Below are 21,714 nucleotides of genomic sequence, written 5' to 3'. Positions count from 1 at the left end.
GAACATGTAGAAACATGTACATGTAAAGAAAATTAACAACATTAACACAGTCGATCACTCCCTCCTTGAACTCATTCTTTCTTTGGCTTTCAGACCTTCCTTTTGTCCTTTTTTCTTCCTACCACACAGGCTGCAGCTTCTTAGTCTCATATGTGGGACTCTCTTCATTCCCCACTTCTCTCAATGTTGACTGCCCCATTTCACAAACCTCTTTTCTTCTTATCTGTCCTGGCTCCCTGGGTAGTGCCAACCAATCTCACAGCTTTAAACACTATCTCTGTGCTGACAACGTCCAAATGTTTTCTCCTGCTGTGTCTCCTCCATTGATCTCTACAGTTACATACATATACTCAACTCCTTTCCTGGAAGTCTACCAGGCATCTAAAATGTAACATGTCCAAAATAAGCTCTCAGTTTTCCTCCTCAATGCTGTTCCCCATAATGGTTTTTCTTTATTTCAAAACTAAAAATGAGAGGACCAACTTTAATTTTTTCTCTTATACCCCAAACCTAATTCATCAACACATTGTTTTAGTCTTACCTTCAAAATATATCTAGAATGATACCACCTCTCTCCTCAACCACCATTCAACCCATCATCTGTCTCTTGACTTGTCAAAAATAACCTCTATTCTGGCCTCCCAGCTTCCCCCATTGAAAATCAATATAATATTAACTACTTATATGCACTTAACAAATACTTATGAAGTGTCCATATTATGAAATGCACTATGCTAGACAATGTGTAGGGCACTGATGTGAGTTTGACCCAACTCCTGTCCTCAAGGTTTTTATATTCTGGGTGAATAGGTTAGACACGTACATGCAACCGAATACAAAGCAACACAAGATAATTGTCATATTGTGCTACAAAGAGCTAGAGGGGTTTAGAGGAAGGAGAGGAAATTTCTGATTGTATTGGCAATAGAGCCTTTGCTGAGGAGGTTGCATTGAAATTAGGCCTTGAAGATAAGTCAGGTGTTAGGAACAGTGACTTGAGCTCATTCCAGAAGGTGACCCAGAAGGAGATGAAAGAGTCAGGACATCTGAGCATGGAAAGTAGTGACATTTGGCTGACACAGGTGGATATATAGGGGAGCTAGAGGAAAAAGAGCTGTTACAGTTAAAATGGACTTAGAATATGGAATCCCAGCCAAAGAAGTTGGGACTTTAATAGGGAGATCAAAGAAGTAATTTTGTTGGCCGGGCGCGGTGGCTCACGCTTGTAATCCCAGCACTTTCGGAGGCCGAGGCGGGCGGATCACGAGGTCAGGAGATCGAGACCACAGTGAAACCCCGTCTCTACTAAAAATACAAAAAATTAGCCGGGCGTGGTGGCGGGCGCCTGTAGTCCCAGCTACTTGGAGAGGCTGAGGCGGGAGAATGGCGTGAACCTGGGAGGCGGAGCTTGCAGTGAGCTGAGACTGCACCACTGCACTCCAGCCTGGGTGACAGAGCGAGACTCCGTCTCAAAAAAAAAAAAAAAAAAAAAAGTAATTCTGTTATGTGTGTTTAATGTTACATCATAAGAGTAACAAAATTAAGGTAATATGTTTAAAAAAATTCATGTGGAGGTAATATGATATAGAGGGATCCTTTATGTTTTATTTGTAGACCTTAGACACTCTTACTTTCAGAGGCCTGCCACACACTATATCAAAGGTGCAATAAAGTGTACTTACATGCCATATAAAATATATTGACACATATATAATTTGTGAATTGATTTGATTTACATTTGACTGTTTGCCATAATTTAGTATTTGTAAACCTTTGCTTTTTTTTTTTTTTTTTATTTAACAGTTTTCTTTTTCTATTTGAGAGCCAATATTTTATAGGTCACTGAAGACCCTGAAGGCCTGAAGCACTTTCTCCATGAAGCGCAATGGATGAAATAGGTTTGCAGACAGAGAGGCTTAGAGGACCAAGCACTACACAAATGTAAATAAACTTTCATAAATTTATTAATAAAAGTAATGTGAACAAGTAATATACCATTTAAAAGGAAAATGTGCTTAAAACATTGTATCTACAAAAACAACAAACACATCACTCATTCAGGCAAGATGTGTATCTTTAAACTGATTTTATAGTAAAAAACCACTCTTGATTAAAACCAAAATTCAGATATACATTCTTCAAAAAGAGGGCAGGTAAAGTAGGACCCAATGTAATTGGTGTAATTGGTTAATTGCCTTGATCAATTTTATCTTCAATTCATTAAGTTAGGCATAATGATTTATTCATTTATTTATCAAAAATGTATTTAACTACGATGTTCCAAAATATAAAGAAATGATCACTGTTTTGTATCACACTTAAATTTGAGATAATTTTACACAACATTTATGTGGGAAAAGAGAGATTAAACCCAAAGGGATTTCAGCCTAAATATAATCAATGAGTTTTTGACACTGTTTTGTGTTTTAACAAGAAGAGTCATTAAGTTAAAGTAATAAAGTATAAAGTTTTTTAACTTTTAAGTTTAGGGGTACATGTGCAGGTATGTTACATAGCTAAATTTGTGTCATGGAGGTTTGTTGCACAGATTATTTCATCATCCAGATATCAAGCATAGTACTTATTAGTTATTTTTCTGATCCTCTCCCTCCTCCTAGCCTCCACCCTCCAATGGGCCACAGTGTCTGTTGTTCCCCTCTATGTGTCCATGTGTTCTCATCATGTAGCTCCCACTTATAAGTGAGAACATACAGTATTTGGTTTTCTGTTCCTGTATCAGTTTGCTAAGGATAATGACCTCTAGCTCCATCCATGTCCCTGCAAAAAACATGATCTTTTTCTTTTTATGGCTGCATAATATTCCATGGCATATATGTACCACATTTTTTTTGTGCAGTCTACCATTGATGGGCATTTAGATTGATGCAGTGTCTTTACTATTGTGAGTAGTGCTGCAATGAACATATGAGTGCATGTTTCTTTATAATAGAATGATTTATATTCCTTTGGGTATATACGCAGTAATGTGATTGCTGGGTTGAATAGTATTTTTGTCTTTAGGTCTTTGGGGAATCACCGCACTGTCTTCCACAAAGGTTGAACTAATTTACACTCCCACCAACAGCATGTAAGCCTTCCTTTGTCTCCACAAGCTCGCCAGTATCAGTTACTTTTTTTACTTTCTAGTAAGAGCCGTTCTGACTGTTGTGAGATGGTTTTGGCTTTGATTGGCATGTCTCTAATCATCAGTGATGTTGAGCTTTTTTTCATAAGAAAGCCAAGGCGTCCTAAGCAAAAAGAACAAAGCTGGAGGCATCACGCTACCTGACTTCAAACTATACTACAGGGCTACAGTAACCAAAACAGCATAGTACTGGTACAAAAACAGACACATAAATCAATGGAACAGAACAGAGAACCCAGAAATAAGACCACATAGCAACAAACATCTGATCTTTGACAAACCTGACAAAAACAAGCAATGGGGAAAGGCTTCACTATTCAATAAACAGTGCTGGAATAACTGGCTAGCCACATGCAGAAGACTGAAACCGGACCTCTTCCTTACACCATATACAAAAATTAACTCAAGATGTATTAAAGACTGAAATGTAAAACACAAAACTATAAAAACCCCAAAAGACAACCTGGGCAATACCATTCAGGACACAGGCACAGACAAAGATTACATGACAAAGACACCAAAAGCAACTGCAACAAAAGCAAAAATTGACAAATGGGATATAATTAAACTAAAGAGCTTCTACACAGCAAAAGAAACTCATCACAGTGAACAGACAACCTACAGAATGGGAGAAAATTTTTGCAAACTATGCAATGACAAAGGTCTAATATCCAGCATCTATAAGGAACTTAAATTTACAAGAAAAAGTCACAACGCCATTAAAAAGTGGGCAAAAAACATGAACAGACACTTTGCAAAAGAAGAAGATATACATGCGGCCAACAATCATTAGTATAAAAATTAATCAAGGCATAATAAAAACATTTCAATCTTCACAGGATGCCAAGCTTTTTCTTTCCCAAGCTATGATCATAGCCAATGATGCTAAATTAAAAGAAAGTTACATTTTCATCAATTATTTATTATTATTTCATTCGACTTTTCAGTACACTTCTGTTAGTCTGAAGTTTTTTTTGTGTGTAATGAACTTATAGGAAATCTTATACTTAAAACAAAAAAGGTTTAAGGTTTTTATTACTCAAAAAAATTTCAAGAGGAGATTGTGATTACTTTATACTGAACAATTAGCAAATTTCTTAGCTATATCTCCAAGGGGAAATGCTTATCCTTTTTTGTTTGTTTGTTTCTCTTCGAATCTATTCACAAGGTTTAAAAATCAAAATTTGTCCTTGCAGTGAATAATCCTACTCTCCTATTAATTTTTTTGTATATACAACACCTAAGCATGCACATTTTAATGTTTTCTGGCATTTACCACTTGTTCTATAAGATTGCATTGATGTCACCCCATCCTACAATAACCAACACTGATATGTTCATTTTAGAAACATAAAGTTTAATATAGTATGTTCACATTTAAAATGTAGTTAATAAAAGTCAGTCAACAAGTTCTTTTTAAGTAACTATGAAAAATTACAAAAAAGCCTTAAAATGTTGTCACTATCTAAAAGTTTATAATCTGAAGAGTTCAGCCATTTATTTTCTTAGTTGTGACTAAACTAAGTGACTCCATAAGCCACCTGTTAAATGGATCCCCTTTAGTTAGTCTTGAATAGCAGAAAATGTATGTACTAATTATGTGCATTTAAAGTTTTAATACTCCTTTATTATACTATTGTCCTGTATTTGCTTTTAAGGTTATATTTAAATTGATTAAAGTTTCAGAAACATTCATTATTCTTAAAAGCAAACGAAACTCTGCATTGCAGTCTGACTGCTCATCCATAATTCAGTATCCCAGCCTAAAACATTATGCTCAAACAAGCACAAATATTGGCAAAGGTGAAATATTGAACGGCTACTGTTGCAGCTAAATTATATAGCAATCTCTGTGTGTGCTTTAATTTCCTAGCCCTCGAAATAAAAAAAGCAGGAAAAATAGTCAGCAATTATGGGTGTAAGCTAAATAAGCAAGGGAGTAATGCCAAGTTGCCATTATTCAAAGCTGCATGCTCTTTATTAGTTATGCACAGGTCTGAAATGACAATGAAACCCAAAAATGGGGAAAAAAAACCCCAAACACATTAATTACTCATTATACATATCTAGACAAAGAAAAAGGATTCTAGGAGAATGTTCTTATGAATTTGAACTTTGAAAATTAGCAACTCTGGTTCTGTTTACGTTAATGGAAATTTACTTTTCCTCAAATTTGTCTTAATTATCTGGGCAATAACACCAGCCCTCCATTTATTAGGATCTTGGGCACCTGTTTGGAGGTTCCAGCAGGTAAGCAGGGTTACTAAATACTCTTGACAGAGGACAGATCTCCTTCTGTGGAGATTGGGCCCTCTTTGGACTTAAAGCATTAGTAAATATGCACAGTGACAACTGAGAGCAAGAGACCTGCACGTCACCAACTGAATCAGCAGAATTAATCCAGCTGATCAATTTGTTAAGACACACTTGCCATATCACTTTCACTTCCTGACATTTCACCCAGTTTCCTTTGATGCAGGCTAGATGTTTTACATTTTGTAGCAGTACAGACTTTACATTTTGTAGCCAATATAACCTATAGACATGAAGTAATTGATACCAAAGGCTAGTGATAAGTATCTAGTGCTCAGGAGTTTTGTCTTCTGAATTTTAAGGCTTACTCTTCTTTGTCAGGTACCCTTATGCTACCTTATAACTCTCTCTTTTATAGAAAGAAAAGCTAATTAATGCAATAAGTATGGTTACTTTATTACGTAATAAAATTACTAGTTTTATACAGCGCAGAGTGTATGAAACTATTAACATTACTCCAAAAATCTGGATAGTTAGAAAAATTTGCAGGAAAAAAATTGCAAAAAATTATCAGGCCGTGCCTTCTCATCCAGTTTTCTTCCATGACTATTTGAATGGCTCACCATATCACAGCATTTATAATTTTTAAAGCTCCTTTAGTAAATTATCTCATTGAGCTTCACAACATTTCTGAGAGGGGCTAAGCAGATGGGAGCAATCCACATTTTGCAAATGGGGCACCTAGACACGTAGATGTTAAATAGGGCATCCACCATCACAGGCCTAGTGTGTGATAGGGTGGGAGGCTCCAGCTCTTTCCTCCATGCCACAGATTTTTCAAGCAAAACTAAATCTACTATAAAACATAATAAAATACAACATTAAATCATCCATATTCTTCACTTTCCTCTCACCCCAACCCAATTATCTTAATAAAAGGACTTCCACTTAAACTAATATCAGAATGAAGAGTAGAGTGTTTGTAGGAACACAGTCTGATTCTGATTGAGTTTATTCAAATTTGCTGTTTGCAACTTTCACTTATGGTCAACACATATGTCATCCAGAGAATATTCACATCTAATATACTCAAAGGAAAATCTGCTTTGTTACCTTATTATCTTCCCCACACTTTTGTAAGGGACTCACAGGCTTCCCTTCCATCATTTCATAGATGATGTCATTGAGGCACAAAATGGTTCAGTAATTTACCCTCAGACAAACAGCCAAGACAAACATAGACAGTGGAATGGAACTCAAATTCAGCATTACGTCTACCCAGGTGAAGATGTACAACTTAAATCTGAGATCCTTGGTGCTGGGCAGACCCAAGCAGAGAAATTTTCAGCCCATGGAAAAGGTCTAGACTCATCTGTATATTCAGCAAGCATCTTTTATCTAACAAGGCTCTTTCCGGCATGACATGTGGGATTGGTCAACAAGAAATAGGAAACGTACCACTCACACTGAAGCATCACAAACCAGTCCAGGCAGATAAACATGAGTGGGGGGGGGGGTCACTTGAACACAGAAGCTCTCAATCGAGTTGGTGATCTCTGGACAGACATGGAGAAAATCCTAGTTCCACCAATATCCTGATTTTCTATAGCTGTGAGTACGTTCTGGGTCATGAATATCCAGATTTAAGAGCTTGGTATATATTTGAAGGTCAAGAATGCTTAACTGGAAATTACTGCTATGCACAGCAAATACATTGTAAGCAATGAAAGTGGGTCTGTGACAAATTAATATCACCGATACTGTGCGAAACCAAATGATCATTTGTTGGAGATACTAGAAAACCTAAAAGTCAAGACTATAACATTATTTTTAAGCTCTCTTAGCAAAGACTAGCACAAAACTCTTCTGAATTGGGGTGTTTTTATACCTTAAAACCATGCATTTGAAGGCTGGGCTTATGACATTGAATATATCATTAGGATTCTGACAATGAAGCAATGAATGTATCATTGGGATTATGACAAGCAATATTTTTGGATAACTACAGGTGATAATTATATTTGTTTCAAGGAATATTGAAACATAAATGTAAAGAAAATTGACAATTAGAATCTGTTCACCTATGGGTTTCTTAGTATTTCCCTGTTAGTTCTCTTCTAGAAAGCAGAGAAGAGCAGTCGGGCACAGTGGCTCATGCCCGTAATCCCAGGATTTTGGGAGGCCGAGGCAGGCAGATCACCTGAGGTCAGGAGTTTGAGGCCATCCTGGCCAACATGGTGAAACCCCATCTCTACTAAGAAAACAAAAATTAGCCGGGCATGGTGGCGCATGCCTGTAATCCCAGCTACTCGTGAGGCCGAGGCAGGAGAAAAGCTTGAACGGGGAGGTGGAGGTTGGAGTGAGCCAAGATAGCGCCACTGCACTCCAGCCTGGAAGACAGAGCAAGATTCCATCTTAAAAAAATTGAAAGCAGAGAAGAGAACCACTGTTGTTTGTTGTTGGAGAAGAGCATCACTGAGGGATGCAGGACTAGTCTGTACCCTGCCATGAGCCATTGATCTCACCACATCGTTTCATCTCTTTCGGCCTCTTTTGCCTCATTTTTCTTAAAAAAATTCTAAATATCTAAGGGTCTTCTAGTTGGGAAATGCCACTGGTTCACCTATTTGACAATAGCATATAGTTATATGTCCACAACTTGTCCATAATCTATCAAAACAACTGAGGATCTATTGTCACTGGTATTATTGAACGACAGCAGCAGCACATTTGGCGATAACTCTTAATTCCCAACTGGACAATGAATAACCATGTAAAACATGCTAATGTAGACACAAAATTACAAAAAAAAAAAAAAGCTGTATTTTTATCTTTTCCTTCTGTGTAATGAAGACAGCATCTGAAGACAGCATGGCCCTGTTTGAAAACACTAGAATAAAAGATGCCATCCCATTCTTGGCTATAGTTCCATGAAATTGAGTTAAAACCCCAAACAAATTTAACTGATTGTGGGTTAAGATGGTATTTGAATTTTTTTAAACCCTGAAATTTCTTCCCCTTACCTTGTAGCCTCTGCATCACATTGGCGATATCCCGAGAACACCGGGAGGCCCCTCTGGAGGTTGCCATGGTCCCTCCGGAAGCACGAAGCCAACACCAAGAGACTCTTCACTGGAGGCAGCACAGGGCTACACTACTCTAGAAAACATGCTTGGACTTTTCTAGACCTATTCTGTCATAAATGAATTCCAGGCCTTTGCAGCACTCAACAAGGAGGCAGCTCTCCCAAAGACTGAACTGCTTCTTTTTCTTCTTCCGTTTTAAGACTGTCCTCTTACGTGAACTCAAGAACCTGAAAAACAAAAAAGAAAAGGTACAACATAAAAAAAAAATCTACGAAGGTCACCACAGTGCTAAAAGGAAAAATATTTCTATTTAATTTGAATGCCTGGTCCGTTATCAAGTGAAACAACTTACTGAAAAGCACTTATAAACTACAAAGTACTATGCAAATGTTAGGAATTCCCATGATATTTAATAAAATAAATATATAAATGAGACATATAAAATAAATTGGGTTGCTAAAAGAAGAAATGTTCACATTCATTCCATGTTTTCTTTCTAAACTGTAAACTTTTTCCATTGATCTATGCAAGTGGTTTCCTTTATTCTAAAAACACTCAATTCTAGTTTTCAGTATGCACGGGTTCTCTTGTCTGCTAATTTAGCCTGCTTTGCACACGTTTTGCTCTGTTGTGTTGTACTCTTTCCAGGAATGGGACCAAATCCTTGTTTCTCATACCAATTTGATGAATTAAAGCAGTATAAATGTAAAAACCATTTCATTCTAAAAATTTGAGTTTCAAGTACTCCAACTTTAGAAGCCAAATGGGTATGATTTAGCTTTTTCCTCCCTATATATAAAGACTCAAAAGTTGTAAGGCTAGGATGGGGTGGGCTAAGCAGAGTGGACATTTTCCTTCTAAATTCTCTGCATTGGTTATGTTTTTGTTTTTGTGTTTGTTTTGGGACAGTCTCACTCTGTCATCCAGGCTGGGGTACAGTGGCATGATCTCAGCAACCTCCACTTCCCAGGTTCAAGCAATTCTCATGCTTCGGCCTCCTAAGTAGCTGGGATTACAGGCATATACCACCACACCTGGCTAATTTTTGTGTTTTTTAGTAGAGACGGGTTTTCGCCATGTTAGCCAGACTCATCTCAAATTCCTGACTTCAAGCGATCTGCCCGCCTTGGCCTCCCAAACTGTTGGGATTACAGGTGTGAACCACTGCGCCTGGCTGGTTAAGTTTCATTGATGGTGGCGGGGGGTGGGGGGTTGTGGGGGGGGTGTGGTGGGCTTTGGGAAGAAGTAGGAGAGTAGTTGTTGAAATCTTGATATTGCAAAATGTACTTTAAATAAGAATTTCCTAACCCTAGGGTTAGCTGAAGAGGAGGTAGTGCCATAAACGAAATAATTAGACAGAAAGAAGAGGGGGTTGAATAATGCACCAAGAGAAAGAAACAGCCTCCGAAGAGGCCCACAGGAGGGTGACACTTGATTACAGTTCCCATTGCATTTCTAGGTTATGATGATGAAGGTTAAAAAAAGAAATGGGGGAAGAGAGGAAGAAGGGGAGAATGGCAAAAGCAAAACTCCTAAAGAAAGCTCATACATGTGAGATGGTACACCTTCCTGAAGGAAAAAAGAAAATGAGAGGAGTCTGTGAGTGCTGTAAAAATTCTATTATAACTTGGATTCTAGTCCATAAAAGAACATTGCTCATGAAGGATTGGTTAAGTAATAGAGTGCAATTATGAATTACAATTTATTTTAAAATGGCATTACTAATACTATTATATATTGGTATCTGGTCAGAATGTATGAATGCAAAGCTAGTAACATGCTTTTTAGCCTATTACCTAAAAAAAAAAAAAAAAGGATGCAAACCTTTGCACACTGCTGCTGCCCCATGTGCAATGCGTCAGAAGGATGTACTGGAGCAAGAAAGCATTACTAACTTAGCAAGACACAGGGCAGCGATGCAGTGAACAGCAGTCATTGGTAGGAAGACAGAAGCAAACTTCTCTTGGCTACTTGAAAGGAGTATTTACTAGAAGTAGGACTCAATACTTGGTGTCTTATAGGCTAGAGAGGTACTTCTCAGTGGGTGACTCTCCAAGGGATTCTTCATGAAGAAATAATTACTTGTGGCTGGGCTGTCATATACATACCTATAGCCCTGCTGGAATTGTGTGCCCATTAGCAGCCTGTATCTCCTGGGGAAAAATATTCCACCTGCCCACATACAAAAGCTATCTTAATTTGGGAGAAGAATAGATAGTGAAAAGTGCCCGAAGGACCTTATAAATGGATCCCCTAAGCTATCAGGAAGTTAGGTTTTCAAATGCAAAAATATAACTTTCTGAAATCAATCAATCGACCAATCTACCTATTATCTATATCATTTATCTACATGTATATTAAAGACATTCACTTCATTTCAGATACCCCACTCCAAGCTGGGCTCAGCACTGGAGCCCACAGATGATTAACACACAGTCCCCGCCTTCAATCAAGAACTATGGAATTAAAAGGGATTTCAGTAAATCATTGCAACAGAAATCACTCTGCCTCTATCCTCTTCTAATTCACATTCACATCGCTTGGTAGATTAATCTGAAATACTGTGCACGCCCTCTCTCTCTCTCTCACATTACATTAAACTCAGAATTTCCCTGCATGTGCCCAGCATTCATCCAGTTTTACTTTCACAGCATAACTAACACATTCAGAGTGCCAGAGCTCAAATGCTGGGATTGCTAAGGAGGATATGACACAGAGACTATTTTTGAGGAGCTTAGGACACAGTGGGAGATAAAACACAGAAAAGATAATATAAAAATACCAGGGCTAAGTGCAAATACCAAGATGCGAGGATACAGAGGATGGTGGCTAAGCCAGTGTGGAAGTTCTGGAAAGGTGTCCTTCTTGGCAAGGAGCAGACACCCGAGCTGAGTCTTGGTAAGTGGGTTAGTCACTCAGGTGAAACATATGAAAGACACATCCTGGGCAGGGGGAAGAGCTTGAGCAAAGGCCTGGGCATGAGAAACAGCATGACTGGCACATGGAACTATCACCAGTCAGACACCGAGAAACTCTACAAGGTGACATTGTGGAAAAGAGGGCAGAGAGTGAGGTGGTGTCCGGATGGCGGAGGGCCCTGGGTGCTATGCTCAGAAGTTTGGTTCTGGCTCTCTAGCAGGCAGCAGGAAGCCACTGAGAGATTTTAAGCTGGAAGTGAGAAGGTATAATTGGGATCATTTTAGCTATGGTTTTAAAGGGTGTATTTAAGAAGGACAAAACTGGAAGATCCAGAAAGATCAGTTAGGAAGGTATCTCAGGAATCCAGGTGGAAGATGACGAAAGACGGAAATCAGACAGAGGGAGCAGAGTGAGCAGAGAATCAAATATAACACAGCTTTAGGGAGCAAAATTTGTAAGATTTGATGACTGGTCACCCAGGGGTGGGGGTGGGTATAGGTAGAAGGAGGTGGGGTTTCCAGAATGTATATCTGAGGAATCTCAGGTGACTCTCAGGATTTGGGGTGCCATTAATTGAGCTCAGCAGAAGAGGGACTCTGCAGGTTTTACATCCAAACACTCTCCCCTTCATATCTTTGGAACAACTCAGGAGCAATTTCCTCATTGCCCCTTCACATCACCCCTCTGAAGAACACTTTCAGCTGAACAAATCGAAATACCTAACCCAGGATCCACATACCACTTGAAGCTTTTCCCAAACACGCCAACCAACATTCACCATCATTTTCCACTGAGGCCTCTAACACTAACAATCCACACTATCATAGGTACAATTCGGCTTCTCTCCTTCACTACCGCTAGTCTAACCTCACACTAAACAAACTGTGAACACTTCACTGGTGTAGAGGCTATAACATTGCAAAATCTCATTCATTGACACCAAGTATATCCCTGACCACATCCCAGGCCTCTGATATATATTTTTTGTTTCATTGAACCAAGTTCATAACAGTTTACATCTATGACAAAATCCCCAGAAAACCTCTTCCTCTTCAATGCAAAAAAAGTGGATGCAATATCCTTCCTATTTCAGACATTAAACATTTTGCTTTCATCATTCACATGTACACATATTTCCTATATTGTGAAATCATGATTTTCTTGCTTTTTATTAACACTTTATCTTATTACATGATTTGATAAGAAATTTAAAATGTTAATTAAAAGAAGGTAATAAAAGGAGACTGGGAATTAGGAAATATCAGTTCTAGGCTAAACTTTATCCCAGCTAGTTGGGTGATTTTGAGCAGGTTCTGTGCATGAAGGTCCTCAACAACTACCTATTGGAGGAGAGTGTGGTACCAGGAAATGCACAGACTGGACTAAGAAAGACCTGGAGCTGAATCTTAATTCCATCTCTTACTGCGCATGCAGGCTTAAGAAAAGTGAGCTTTTCTGAGCCCTTCTTTCTTCATCTGTAAAATGAGGTATACTTATGTCAAATTAGGTTTAATTTTATCCTGCTTAAATTAATTTTTTTAAAAGACAAAGATGTCATGTTTCCAGCAGATTGATTGGCATGTAGCAGAGTTTCAGCAAATACTAGTTTCCATTTTCCTTCCCCTAGTCCCAGTTTCTCCACCTGCAATATGAGAGATGGCCCTAAAATGCAGAGGTATTCCCAAGTGTGCTCTTCAGTTCCAAAACCAATGGCAGCACAAGGCACAGCTAAAACAACGACGGTGCAAGGTCATGAGATCCTCCAACTGACTGTTTACCTAGCACTGTTCTGGCTATGGACATGACAGAACCAGAACACCAGAGGCAGATCCAGAACATCAATGAACTCACTATTCCCAAGATTATTAAAACAGTTTTTAATAGGTGCAGGATACTGCGGGAGCACGAAGGAGAGGGAATGAAGAGTGAAGCTAGGCATTGGGATGGAATTGGAGAATTTGGTGGACATTGATGGGCTGTATACCAATAAACAGTCCTTGCACCATCTCCAAATTTTTCCAGGGGAAGGAACTAAGATTATAATGCAGCTAAATACATCCAGAAAGGTAAGATTCCTGTATTTATTATTTCACAATAAATATGTATTGAGTAGCTATTTGTAAGGGACCATGGTACTGAGTAAACAGCAGTCAACAAGAGAGACAAGCCCCTCTTATAGCTTATGTGCCAGTAGAGGAAGATGATATAAACAATGTTACAACAAAGGAGGGCAAGTATTGTAATGGAAAAGTCCAGGCTACTATGGAAGCAAACAAAACAGCCACCCAATCAATAACCATCTGCTGCATTTTTTTTTGTTCAGGACACAGAGGGAATTTGGACTATCTGCTATTTGGGATGCTCCCAGTTGAAAGACATACTCTTCTTAACATCACTCCCTGTGAAAAAGCACAGTTGTGAAATAGCACAACTCAATTTTTTCCGTCTCTTGGCAGAATGGACATTGGCTCTTAAAGCAGTTTCTTGTTTGTGTGACTAAAAAGGAATACACTAAGAAAAGCACTGAAGAAATACTACTGAGCCACAAGAATAGATATAAGCAATGCAACTCAATTTCTAGGTATTAGGAAACTACTGCAGAAAATTGCAAACCCCACAACGACCAGAGACAACGTGGCTCATTTCTAACCAAAAAGAAAATGAACTGAGAACATAAATACATAAACAGATTGACAACAGCAGGAAGTACAGATATTACTTAATTAAATGTCTAAACATGTATAAGAATAGCACGAATATTGAAACCCACTATTGAACAAAATTTTTAGTCATGAATAAATTTCAGTTTCCCTTCTATTCAAGTCTTTTGCTGAAGAGAGTTCACATAGTGTTTAATTTTAAATTTAATTATTTTTTTCTCTATTCACCCATTAATAATGGTACTAATTAATGAACACTAAGATGGCTAAAAGGTAGAGAAGAACAGGGATATCTTTGAATTAATATAAGTATATTACTAATATATGTGTGCAGGTTATCAGGGAACAATGCTGTTTCTTATTCACTAGTATGAATTATACAGAGTAACAATAAGAAATGATCTTTTCCCTAGAAGAACATGAACAAGTAAGCAAAAGACAAAGTGTATAGCAGATCAGCATGAAAGATATTCAGTGTCATAATTAAATTTTGTTTATTGTAAGCCTAAAGTATAACTTACGCCCAAAGACATCTGCAACCTTCTTTGTATCCCTTGCTAGAGTATATATTGCACACCTTGCCACACATTAGTTCTCCTTAGATGAGACCACAAGGAAGTACATATTTAAGAGGAGACACACAGAGGACCCTGCAGAGGCGTTTGGGCTGTGCATGCCTGTCACATTCAGACCACAGGGTGTGGCTGCAGTAGCTAGAGCTGGAGTTGTGAAAATGCCACCAATCTTGCCCAGTTATGGGCTTCCTACATCCTGTGACAGTCACACCTCCTTTCATTTCCAAGATGCTGTGTGTGCAGCATAGTTATCAGAAAGTAGGCCCAGTGCAGCACCAAACAATTCTTGAACATTTTTAAATGACGAACTAGCTTTTTCCAATCCCCACTCCCTGGCAGGAAGGACTCAAGTAAAAAAAGAGTTCTTAAATGAGGTCAATGAGGACAGAAGAAAACCAGTTTGTGCAAATCATTAGTTCAGAAAGATGAAAGTGAGACTATAAAATAAGAGCTACGCAAATATTTTCAAAGCCTAGCAAATATTATTATCTGGGTCAGTCTGAAGCTGTTTCTTAATCTTCAACATGAAACATATTAAGTTAGTATAGATCTCTCACATTTTGTTCTAAATCTGCCACAAAGTAATGAACAGAAAAGAAAAAATAGATACGTATTTTGTCACACTGTTCTGGTGATGTCAGGAACTTTTTATCCATACTACAAATCTTTTTTCACCATGGGGAATAAAAAGCCTCTCAAAGAACAATAGTCATGACTCGTGATTAAATTCGCATTTTATGAAGATGTAGGTCATATTAATGACCTTTGCCTCACTGAAAATTATTATACTTTCTCTTGCATAGGTCTGGCTTCTGTATACGAATGTTGTCTTTAGGAAAGTCATTCTCAGATCAAGACAAAAAATGGATGGGCATTAAAGAAGAGAAAAATAATTCATTTTTAACTTTCTTAACATTCACAGGAACATTTCGGATACAAGTTTTCCACCCCAAAACGAAAAGCTCAGAAATTAATATTCCAGGATGCTAAGGCTTCATTGCTGATATTTCCCTCTAGGCTGGACCTGACTCTATTTACGGAAGGGGGCAGAACTTCCAGCATCCAAAGTCTGGGATCCCAGTCAGCACACCCAGCCTCCCTTCCCAAGGGGCTTTCCTTCCTGTGCGGCTGATGGCGGCTTCGTTTTGCACGGATGCCTGCCCGTTGCGATGATGCACCTGGCCGCCTGTGCACCACCATTTCCCAGAACTCCTCCGCCAGCAATGCAAGATCTCTCTATGTGAAACGTATCTTTCTAAAGAGGAGACGAAAGTTATCTTGCCCTCTAGTGCAGGCTCTGCCGGGAAGCAACTGCACCATGACAGCGCCGCTGGAGTCTGACGCGCCCGGGCCTCCGCGCAGCCTTCAAGCCATTTCCCTCCCCCAGCCCTTCCTAAAATAGTCAGGGGGTGGAGGAAGGGAGGCTCCTAGAATCTGTTCAACGCCCTACCTCTCCCATCTGATAGTAGCAACAGTACCGACCATCACAATAAGAGGCTGGCTGCCTTTTGCTTCTGCACCATTGGAACCCAGGGGATGTGCCACAAGCGGAAATGACAACTCAGAGAGGGGGATATTAATAGGGACATCTACGTACGAGATGCAAAGAGGCTCCCCAACCTCCTAGTCTCCTTATCTATGAGTATCGCACACGTACACACATCACTGCCACCACCCCCTCCCATCAAGCACGCAGAGCCCCAGCGTGCAGACACAAACTTGCTGACAATTTGTCTGCAATGTGTTCGTCTTGCACCTCTCTCTCCTCTCCCTGTCTCTGTCTCTCCCTGTCTCCCAGTCTCTGTCTTTCCTTTTACCTTCTCACTCGGCCTCGTTCAGTTTCCCAGAAGCAAGGCGAAGCCAGCGAACGCCTCCTCCCGGCTCGCTGCGCCCCGGCTCGGCGGGACCGCGGGGATGCGCGGCTGTCCGCCCGCCCTGTCGCCGGGATCGGGCGCAGTCTTCAGGACTGCGGGAGCCCAGCCGCCCTGGTCACAGAGGACAACAATCTCAGCCCGCTGCGGCCGGCGGCCGCGGCCCGGCGCCCGCGCTCACCCTGGCTGGCTCGCCCACACTCACTCCCGCGCCGGGCTGCTCAGCCGCGCTCCCCGCCCTCCGCGACCGGTTCCTCCTCCCGGCTGCACGCTGAGGGGTGAGGCCTCCCCCCTCACCCTCCCCACCGCAGCTACTGCTCCTGTCGGGAAGGAAGGTCGCCCAGGCCGGTTCAGCCTCTGGGCAGGGTCCCTGCACCGCCCTGGCCCGCCACACCCCCTCCCCGGCTCAGTGCCCCGCGCCCCGCGCCCGGCTCCGGGATGCGCCGGTGCCTGGAAGAGCTGGGGGCGGGGACCCGGAGGCTCGCAGGCTTCCCTACCTCCTGGAGATGCACGGCCTTGGGCGTTTCTCCGCAGCTGCAAAGCTCTGCTGTGACCTACCCGCTCAGCGAGCCTTTATATCGGGACCACCTCCCGGGGGTCGAGGTGGGAAGGAAATGACCCTGAGAGCTGGGACGCGCTGCCTCCGCTGCCTGGAGGAGCTGCGCTGTCCTGCCAGCTAACTTTTGCCCAGGGTTTCCACTGCCCGGGTGACCTTTCTGAGCGGAACCTATCCTGAAAGGCTGGGAGGTTCCCTGATGGTCCCAGGAAGGGCGTGATACAGAGAAAAGAGCAAAAAGCAAAATCCGCCGGCTCCTTTTTCATCAACTTCCAAAAGATCCTAAACCGTTTTGGCTGCCAAGTCGGTAGCAAATAACTTAATTTGAGGGAGACTGGTAAGGCTTTATAGATTTTTTTTAATGTTATTTATAAAGTTTAGACTTCTTGAGAAAGCGCTTGATATCTTTAATTCTTGACTGTTTATTAAGATGATTCTAAAAACCACTTTTAGGCTTTTCAGATGCACTGTATGCACCCTGTACATTGCAGAGCCATTTGCATCTTTGGCCACAAGTCCCTCTCGTGGTGTAAGAGATCTTGGTGTTGCCTGGTAGCATTCAGGAGAATTTATTTTGTTGTGGTTTTATGGTATCCAAGCAAAGTCAAACATATTCTCTTTTCACCAACAGTGAAGTCCAGTCTAACAGGACGATTGCAGCTAAAATAATTGAAGCCATGTTGCAATAATCTTAAAAGTAATAATTCCCCCCTTGAATCTCCAATCTGAACAAAACAGTCTTTTATCCTCTAAATTTGCTAAATGGAAGGAGCAGTGTATAAAGTAGATGAACTTTCTCTTTGCTGCCTGCCTTTCCCTTACCTGCTGCCAACATTCCCACTGCCTAGCTTTCCATTTTCTTCAAATTCTCCTTCTTCTGGATCGCGTCAAAATAATAACATCTGAAAAAAATCTGGTAAACCAATCTGATGTGTTCCTCTTCTTTGTGTTGACTTTTTTTTTTTTTTTTTTTTTAGAGAGAGACGAAATAATGAATCTCTAATTGCAGAACTTGCTACATCCAGAAGTTGGGCCTGGAGGAGGGGTGTTTGGGATCACTCTCAATGCATGCCCTGCCTCTACCTGAGGGCAACAATCCTGGGGCACCCCCAGAGCCCCTTGTGGAGACAACCGCCAGAGCATAATTATTCCAGGTCAGCACTCTGTGCCCAGTGGCCACAAAATGGAGTCCAGACTTCCAGGCTTGCCACTCAGAAGAAACAGATCAGAATGGCTCAGCTCACCCTCTCAATCCCTACATTCATAGAACCAATCCACCCTGCTGGCTTTTGAAGATGGGTAGAAAGTTATTGTGCCAACTTTGCTATTCTTTTTAAAGTTTGTTTGTTTGTTTGATATGGAGTTTCGCTCTTGTTCCCCAGGCTGGGGTGCAATGGTGCGATCTCGGCTCACTGCAACCTCCGCCTCCCGGTTTCAAGCGATTATCCTGCCTCAGCCTCCTGAGTAGCTGAGGTTACAGGGATGTGTCACCACACCTGGCTAATTTTGTATTTTTAGTAGAGACAGGGTTCCTTCATGTTGGTCAGGCTGGTCTCGAACTTCCAACCTCAGGTGACCCATCCGGCTCGGCCTCCCAAAGTGCTGGGATTACAGGTGTGAGCCACTGCACCTGGCCACCAACTTGCTATTCTACACGTTAAGCAACTACTTTCTTGGGTTTACTTACTTGAGAAGTGAGCCACTTAAAATACAAGCCTGAAACATTGCTTCCACCAACTAAAACGCCTCTACTAGGCCTAATCTCTGTTCTCGCAGGCTGAGACAGACAGAAGCATAGAGCTGTCTTGCTGGCATTGATTCCCCATGCAGCTGAACTCTCATTCTCAGCTAAACTTTATCCTCTGTAGAAGGACTAAGCACATTTTAGACTTTTGCAAAGGGCTTGTCAGTTTCACAAACCCCAGGGAAGTGTGTTGTAGCTCCATTTATTCAACAGCTATTGCTTGAACGCTTACCACATAACAAATATTGTCCTAAGTGTTGGGGCTACCGTGGTAAGCAAACTCTGACCGGGTTCTTGCCTTCATAGAGCTTACAGTATGATAGGGGAGAGTCAGACATTCATCAGAGAACCACACAAATACTTATAAAACCCCATTCTCCAAGCAAAGGCAAATGTTGCTATGAGAGCTTTCAAGGACAGGAGTTGGCCAGGTATGGTGGCTCACACCTGTAATCCCAGCATTTTGGGAGGCCAAGGCAGGCAGATCACTTGAGGATAGAAGTTCAAGACCAGCCTGGCCAACATGGTGAAACCCCATCTCTACTAAAAATACAAAAATTGGCTAGGCACAGTGGCTCATGCATGTAATCCCAGCACTTTGGGAGGCCGAGGCAGGCGGATCACAAGGTCAAGAGATCGAGACCAGCTTCGCCAACATGGTGAAACCCCATCTCTACTAAAAATATAAAAAATTAGTTGGGTGTGGTGGCGCATGCCTGTAGTCCCAGCTACTCCGGAGGCTGAGGCAGGAGAAACACTTGAAGCCGGGAGGCAGAGGTTGCAGTAAGCCAAGATCACGCCACTGCACTCCAGCCTGGCGACAGAGTGAGACTCTGTCAAAAAAAAAAAACAAAAATTAGCCAGCATGGTTATAATATGAGCTACTCAGGAGGCTGAGGCAGGAGAATTGCTTGAACCTGGAAAGCGAAGGTTGCAGTGAGCTGAGATCGTGCCACTGTACTCCAGCCTGGGCGACAGAGCAAGACTCAGGAAAAAAAGAAGAAAAAAGGAGGGGAATTAATTTATTTCAGGGATTAGAAAGGCTTTGCTAAAGGAGTGACATCTGAACAGTGAGGTGCAGGAACTAGGTGAACGTGGGAAGGTGGGAAATTGGGAGAGCGCTCCAGACGAGGGAACAGCATATGCAGAGGCTCTATGGAAGAAAAGCACATGGTGCATTGCAGGAACTGAGGAAGACTAATGAGGCTGCAGAAGAAAAAGCAAGGGAGAGGCCAGGAGGTTTAGGGAATGGTGGGCCCGGTGCAGCTGGAAGCAGAGCCAAGGGCAGATTATGCCAGTCTTAAAAACTGCCCCAAAGGGATGGTCCTTTACATGAAGCCATTAAAGTGTTCTCAGTGCAACATGATTAGATTTATGTTTTAAAATTTTCTTTTTGGCTAAAATGTGAAAAACAGATTAGAAGTGGAGCCAGAATCAATAAACATGGACCAGTTAGGAAGGTGGTGCAGTAATCCTTTAGAAAAGACCATGGTATTTATTATTAGAGTGATGGTGGTGGGAAAATGTAGACAGATTTGAGAGATATTTAATAGATAAAACTTATAGGGCATAAGGCCATGTTGTGCTATAGACTGAATATGTATGTTCCCCCACCCCCAAATTCGTATGTTGAAACCTATCCCCAGTGTCATGGTATTAGGAGGTGTGGCCTTTGGGGGTGATTAGGTCATAAGGGTAGAACCCTCATGCATAGAATTAGTGTCCTAATAAAAGGAACTCGGAGAGGTCCTTGCCCCTTCCACCATGTGAGAACATATCAAGAAGACAGCTATCTATCAACCAGGAAGTGGGATCTCACCAGACACTGAATATGAAGGTGCCTTGATCTTGGACTTCCAGCCTCCAGAACTGTGAGTAGTAAGTGTCTGTTGTTTATAAGCCACCAGTACTATAGTATTATGTTACAGCAGCCCAAACAGACTAACACATGTGTCAAAAGGAAGTTGGAAGGGTATAATGGTTCAAGTATTGGGTTTTAAAGCAAGAAAGGCCTGGGTTTGAGTCTCAGCTTTACCATTAACTGCCTATGTGATTTTTAGCTAGGAATTTAACCTCTCATTAATTCGTATTTACAACCCTACAATTCAGGATTCTAATAGTATCTCACTCATAGAGCTGTTGTGGGGACTAAATGAGCTAATGCCTGAATAGCACTTAGTACTTCAGTGCCTGGCATGTGGTCAATAAATGAAAGATATAATTAGCATCATTATTATGGTTCTAGTTATTATTACTATTAGTCTAGATGTTTCTGAAAGCGGCAAACCATCACTCTCCATTTCACATCGCAATAGCCTAATAGAGCTAGGACACCAGTTCCTGAGAGCAACAAAATATAATCCCAGGGCCACCACAGGCTGAGAGACAGCTGCCAGGACAGCAACCTGACTTCCTCCTCCACCAGGCCCAGGGCCTGTCCTCCTCATCCGTCTTTTCATTCTATCTCACTTTACAAAGAATCCTCTTCTTATATATCACTGTAGTTGGGCCCCCAAGGTCCCCTCTCTGCATTAGCAAGAGGTACCAAAGATAGCAACAGTTGCAGATTGCCTTCAGCCCAGCTTCATCCCAATGCCTGCATCATGATGTTCTATACATTTGTAAAATATGAGACATTGTGCCCATATGAAATCAGAGAATAATCATTCTTTTCTTTTTTTTTTTTTTTTTTTGGAAACGGAGTTTCGCTCTTGTTGCCCAAACTGGAGTGCAACGGCGCAATCTCGGCTCACCACAACCTCTGCCTCCCAGGTTCAAGTGATTCTCCTGCCTCAGCCTCCTGAGTAGCTGGGATTACAGGCATGCGCCACCACACCTGGCTAATTTTTTATATCTTTTAGTAGAAACAGGGTTTAACCATGTTAGCCAGGCTGGTCTTGAACTC

General features: G+C 41.2%; 1 protein-coding gene across 1 annotated transcript in view; it reads right to left on the bottom strand.

Annotated features, from left to right (window-relative positions):
- The window catches only part of LOC116463206 (nesprin-1), a 532,426-nt gene extending 515,746 nt beyond the window's left edge, over positions 1–16,680 (bottom strand). Inside the window, exons 1-2 of the mRNA XM_032146204.2 lie at positions 16,456–16,680; positions 8,422–8,711 (exon numbers count right to left, since the gene is read on the bottom strand). Of these exons, the coding sequence (XP_032002095.1) occupies positions 8,422–8,488 (67 nt within the window). The 5' untranslated portion in view covers positions 8,489–8,711; positions 16,456–16,680. The remainder of the gene's footprint in view (positions 1–8,421; positions 8,712–16,455) is intronic.
- Positions 16,681–21,714: the final 5,034 nt, after the last annotated feature.

Source organism: Hylobates moloch, unplaced genomic scaffold (genome assembly GCF_009828535.3).
Source record: "Hylobates moloch isolate HMO894 unplaced genomic scaffold, HMol_V3 SCAFFOLD_29, whole genome shotgun sequence".
In the NCBI taxonomy this organism is placed as follows: domain Eukaryota; kingdom Metazoa; phylum Chordata; class Mammalia; order Primates; family Hylobatidae; genus Hylobates; species Hylobates moloch.
Note: the sequence above shows the minus strand (reverse complement) of the source record. Positions and strands in the feature narration are given on the sequence as shown.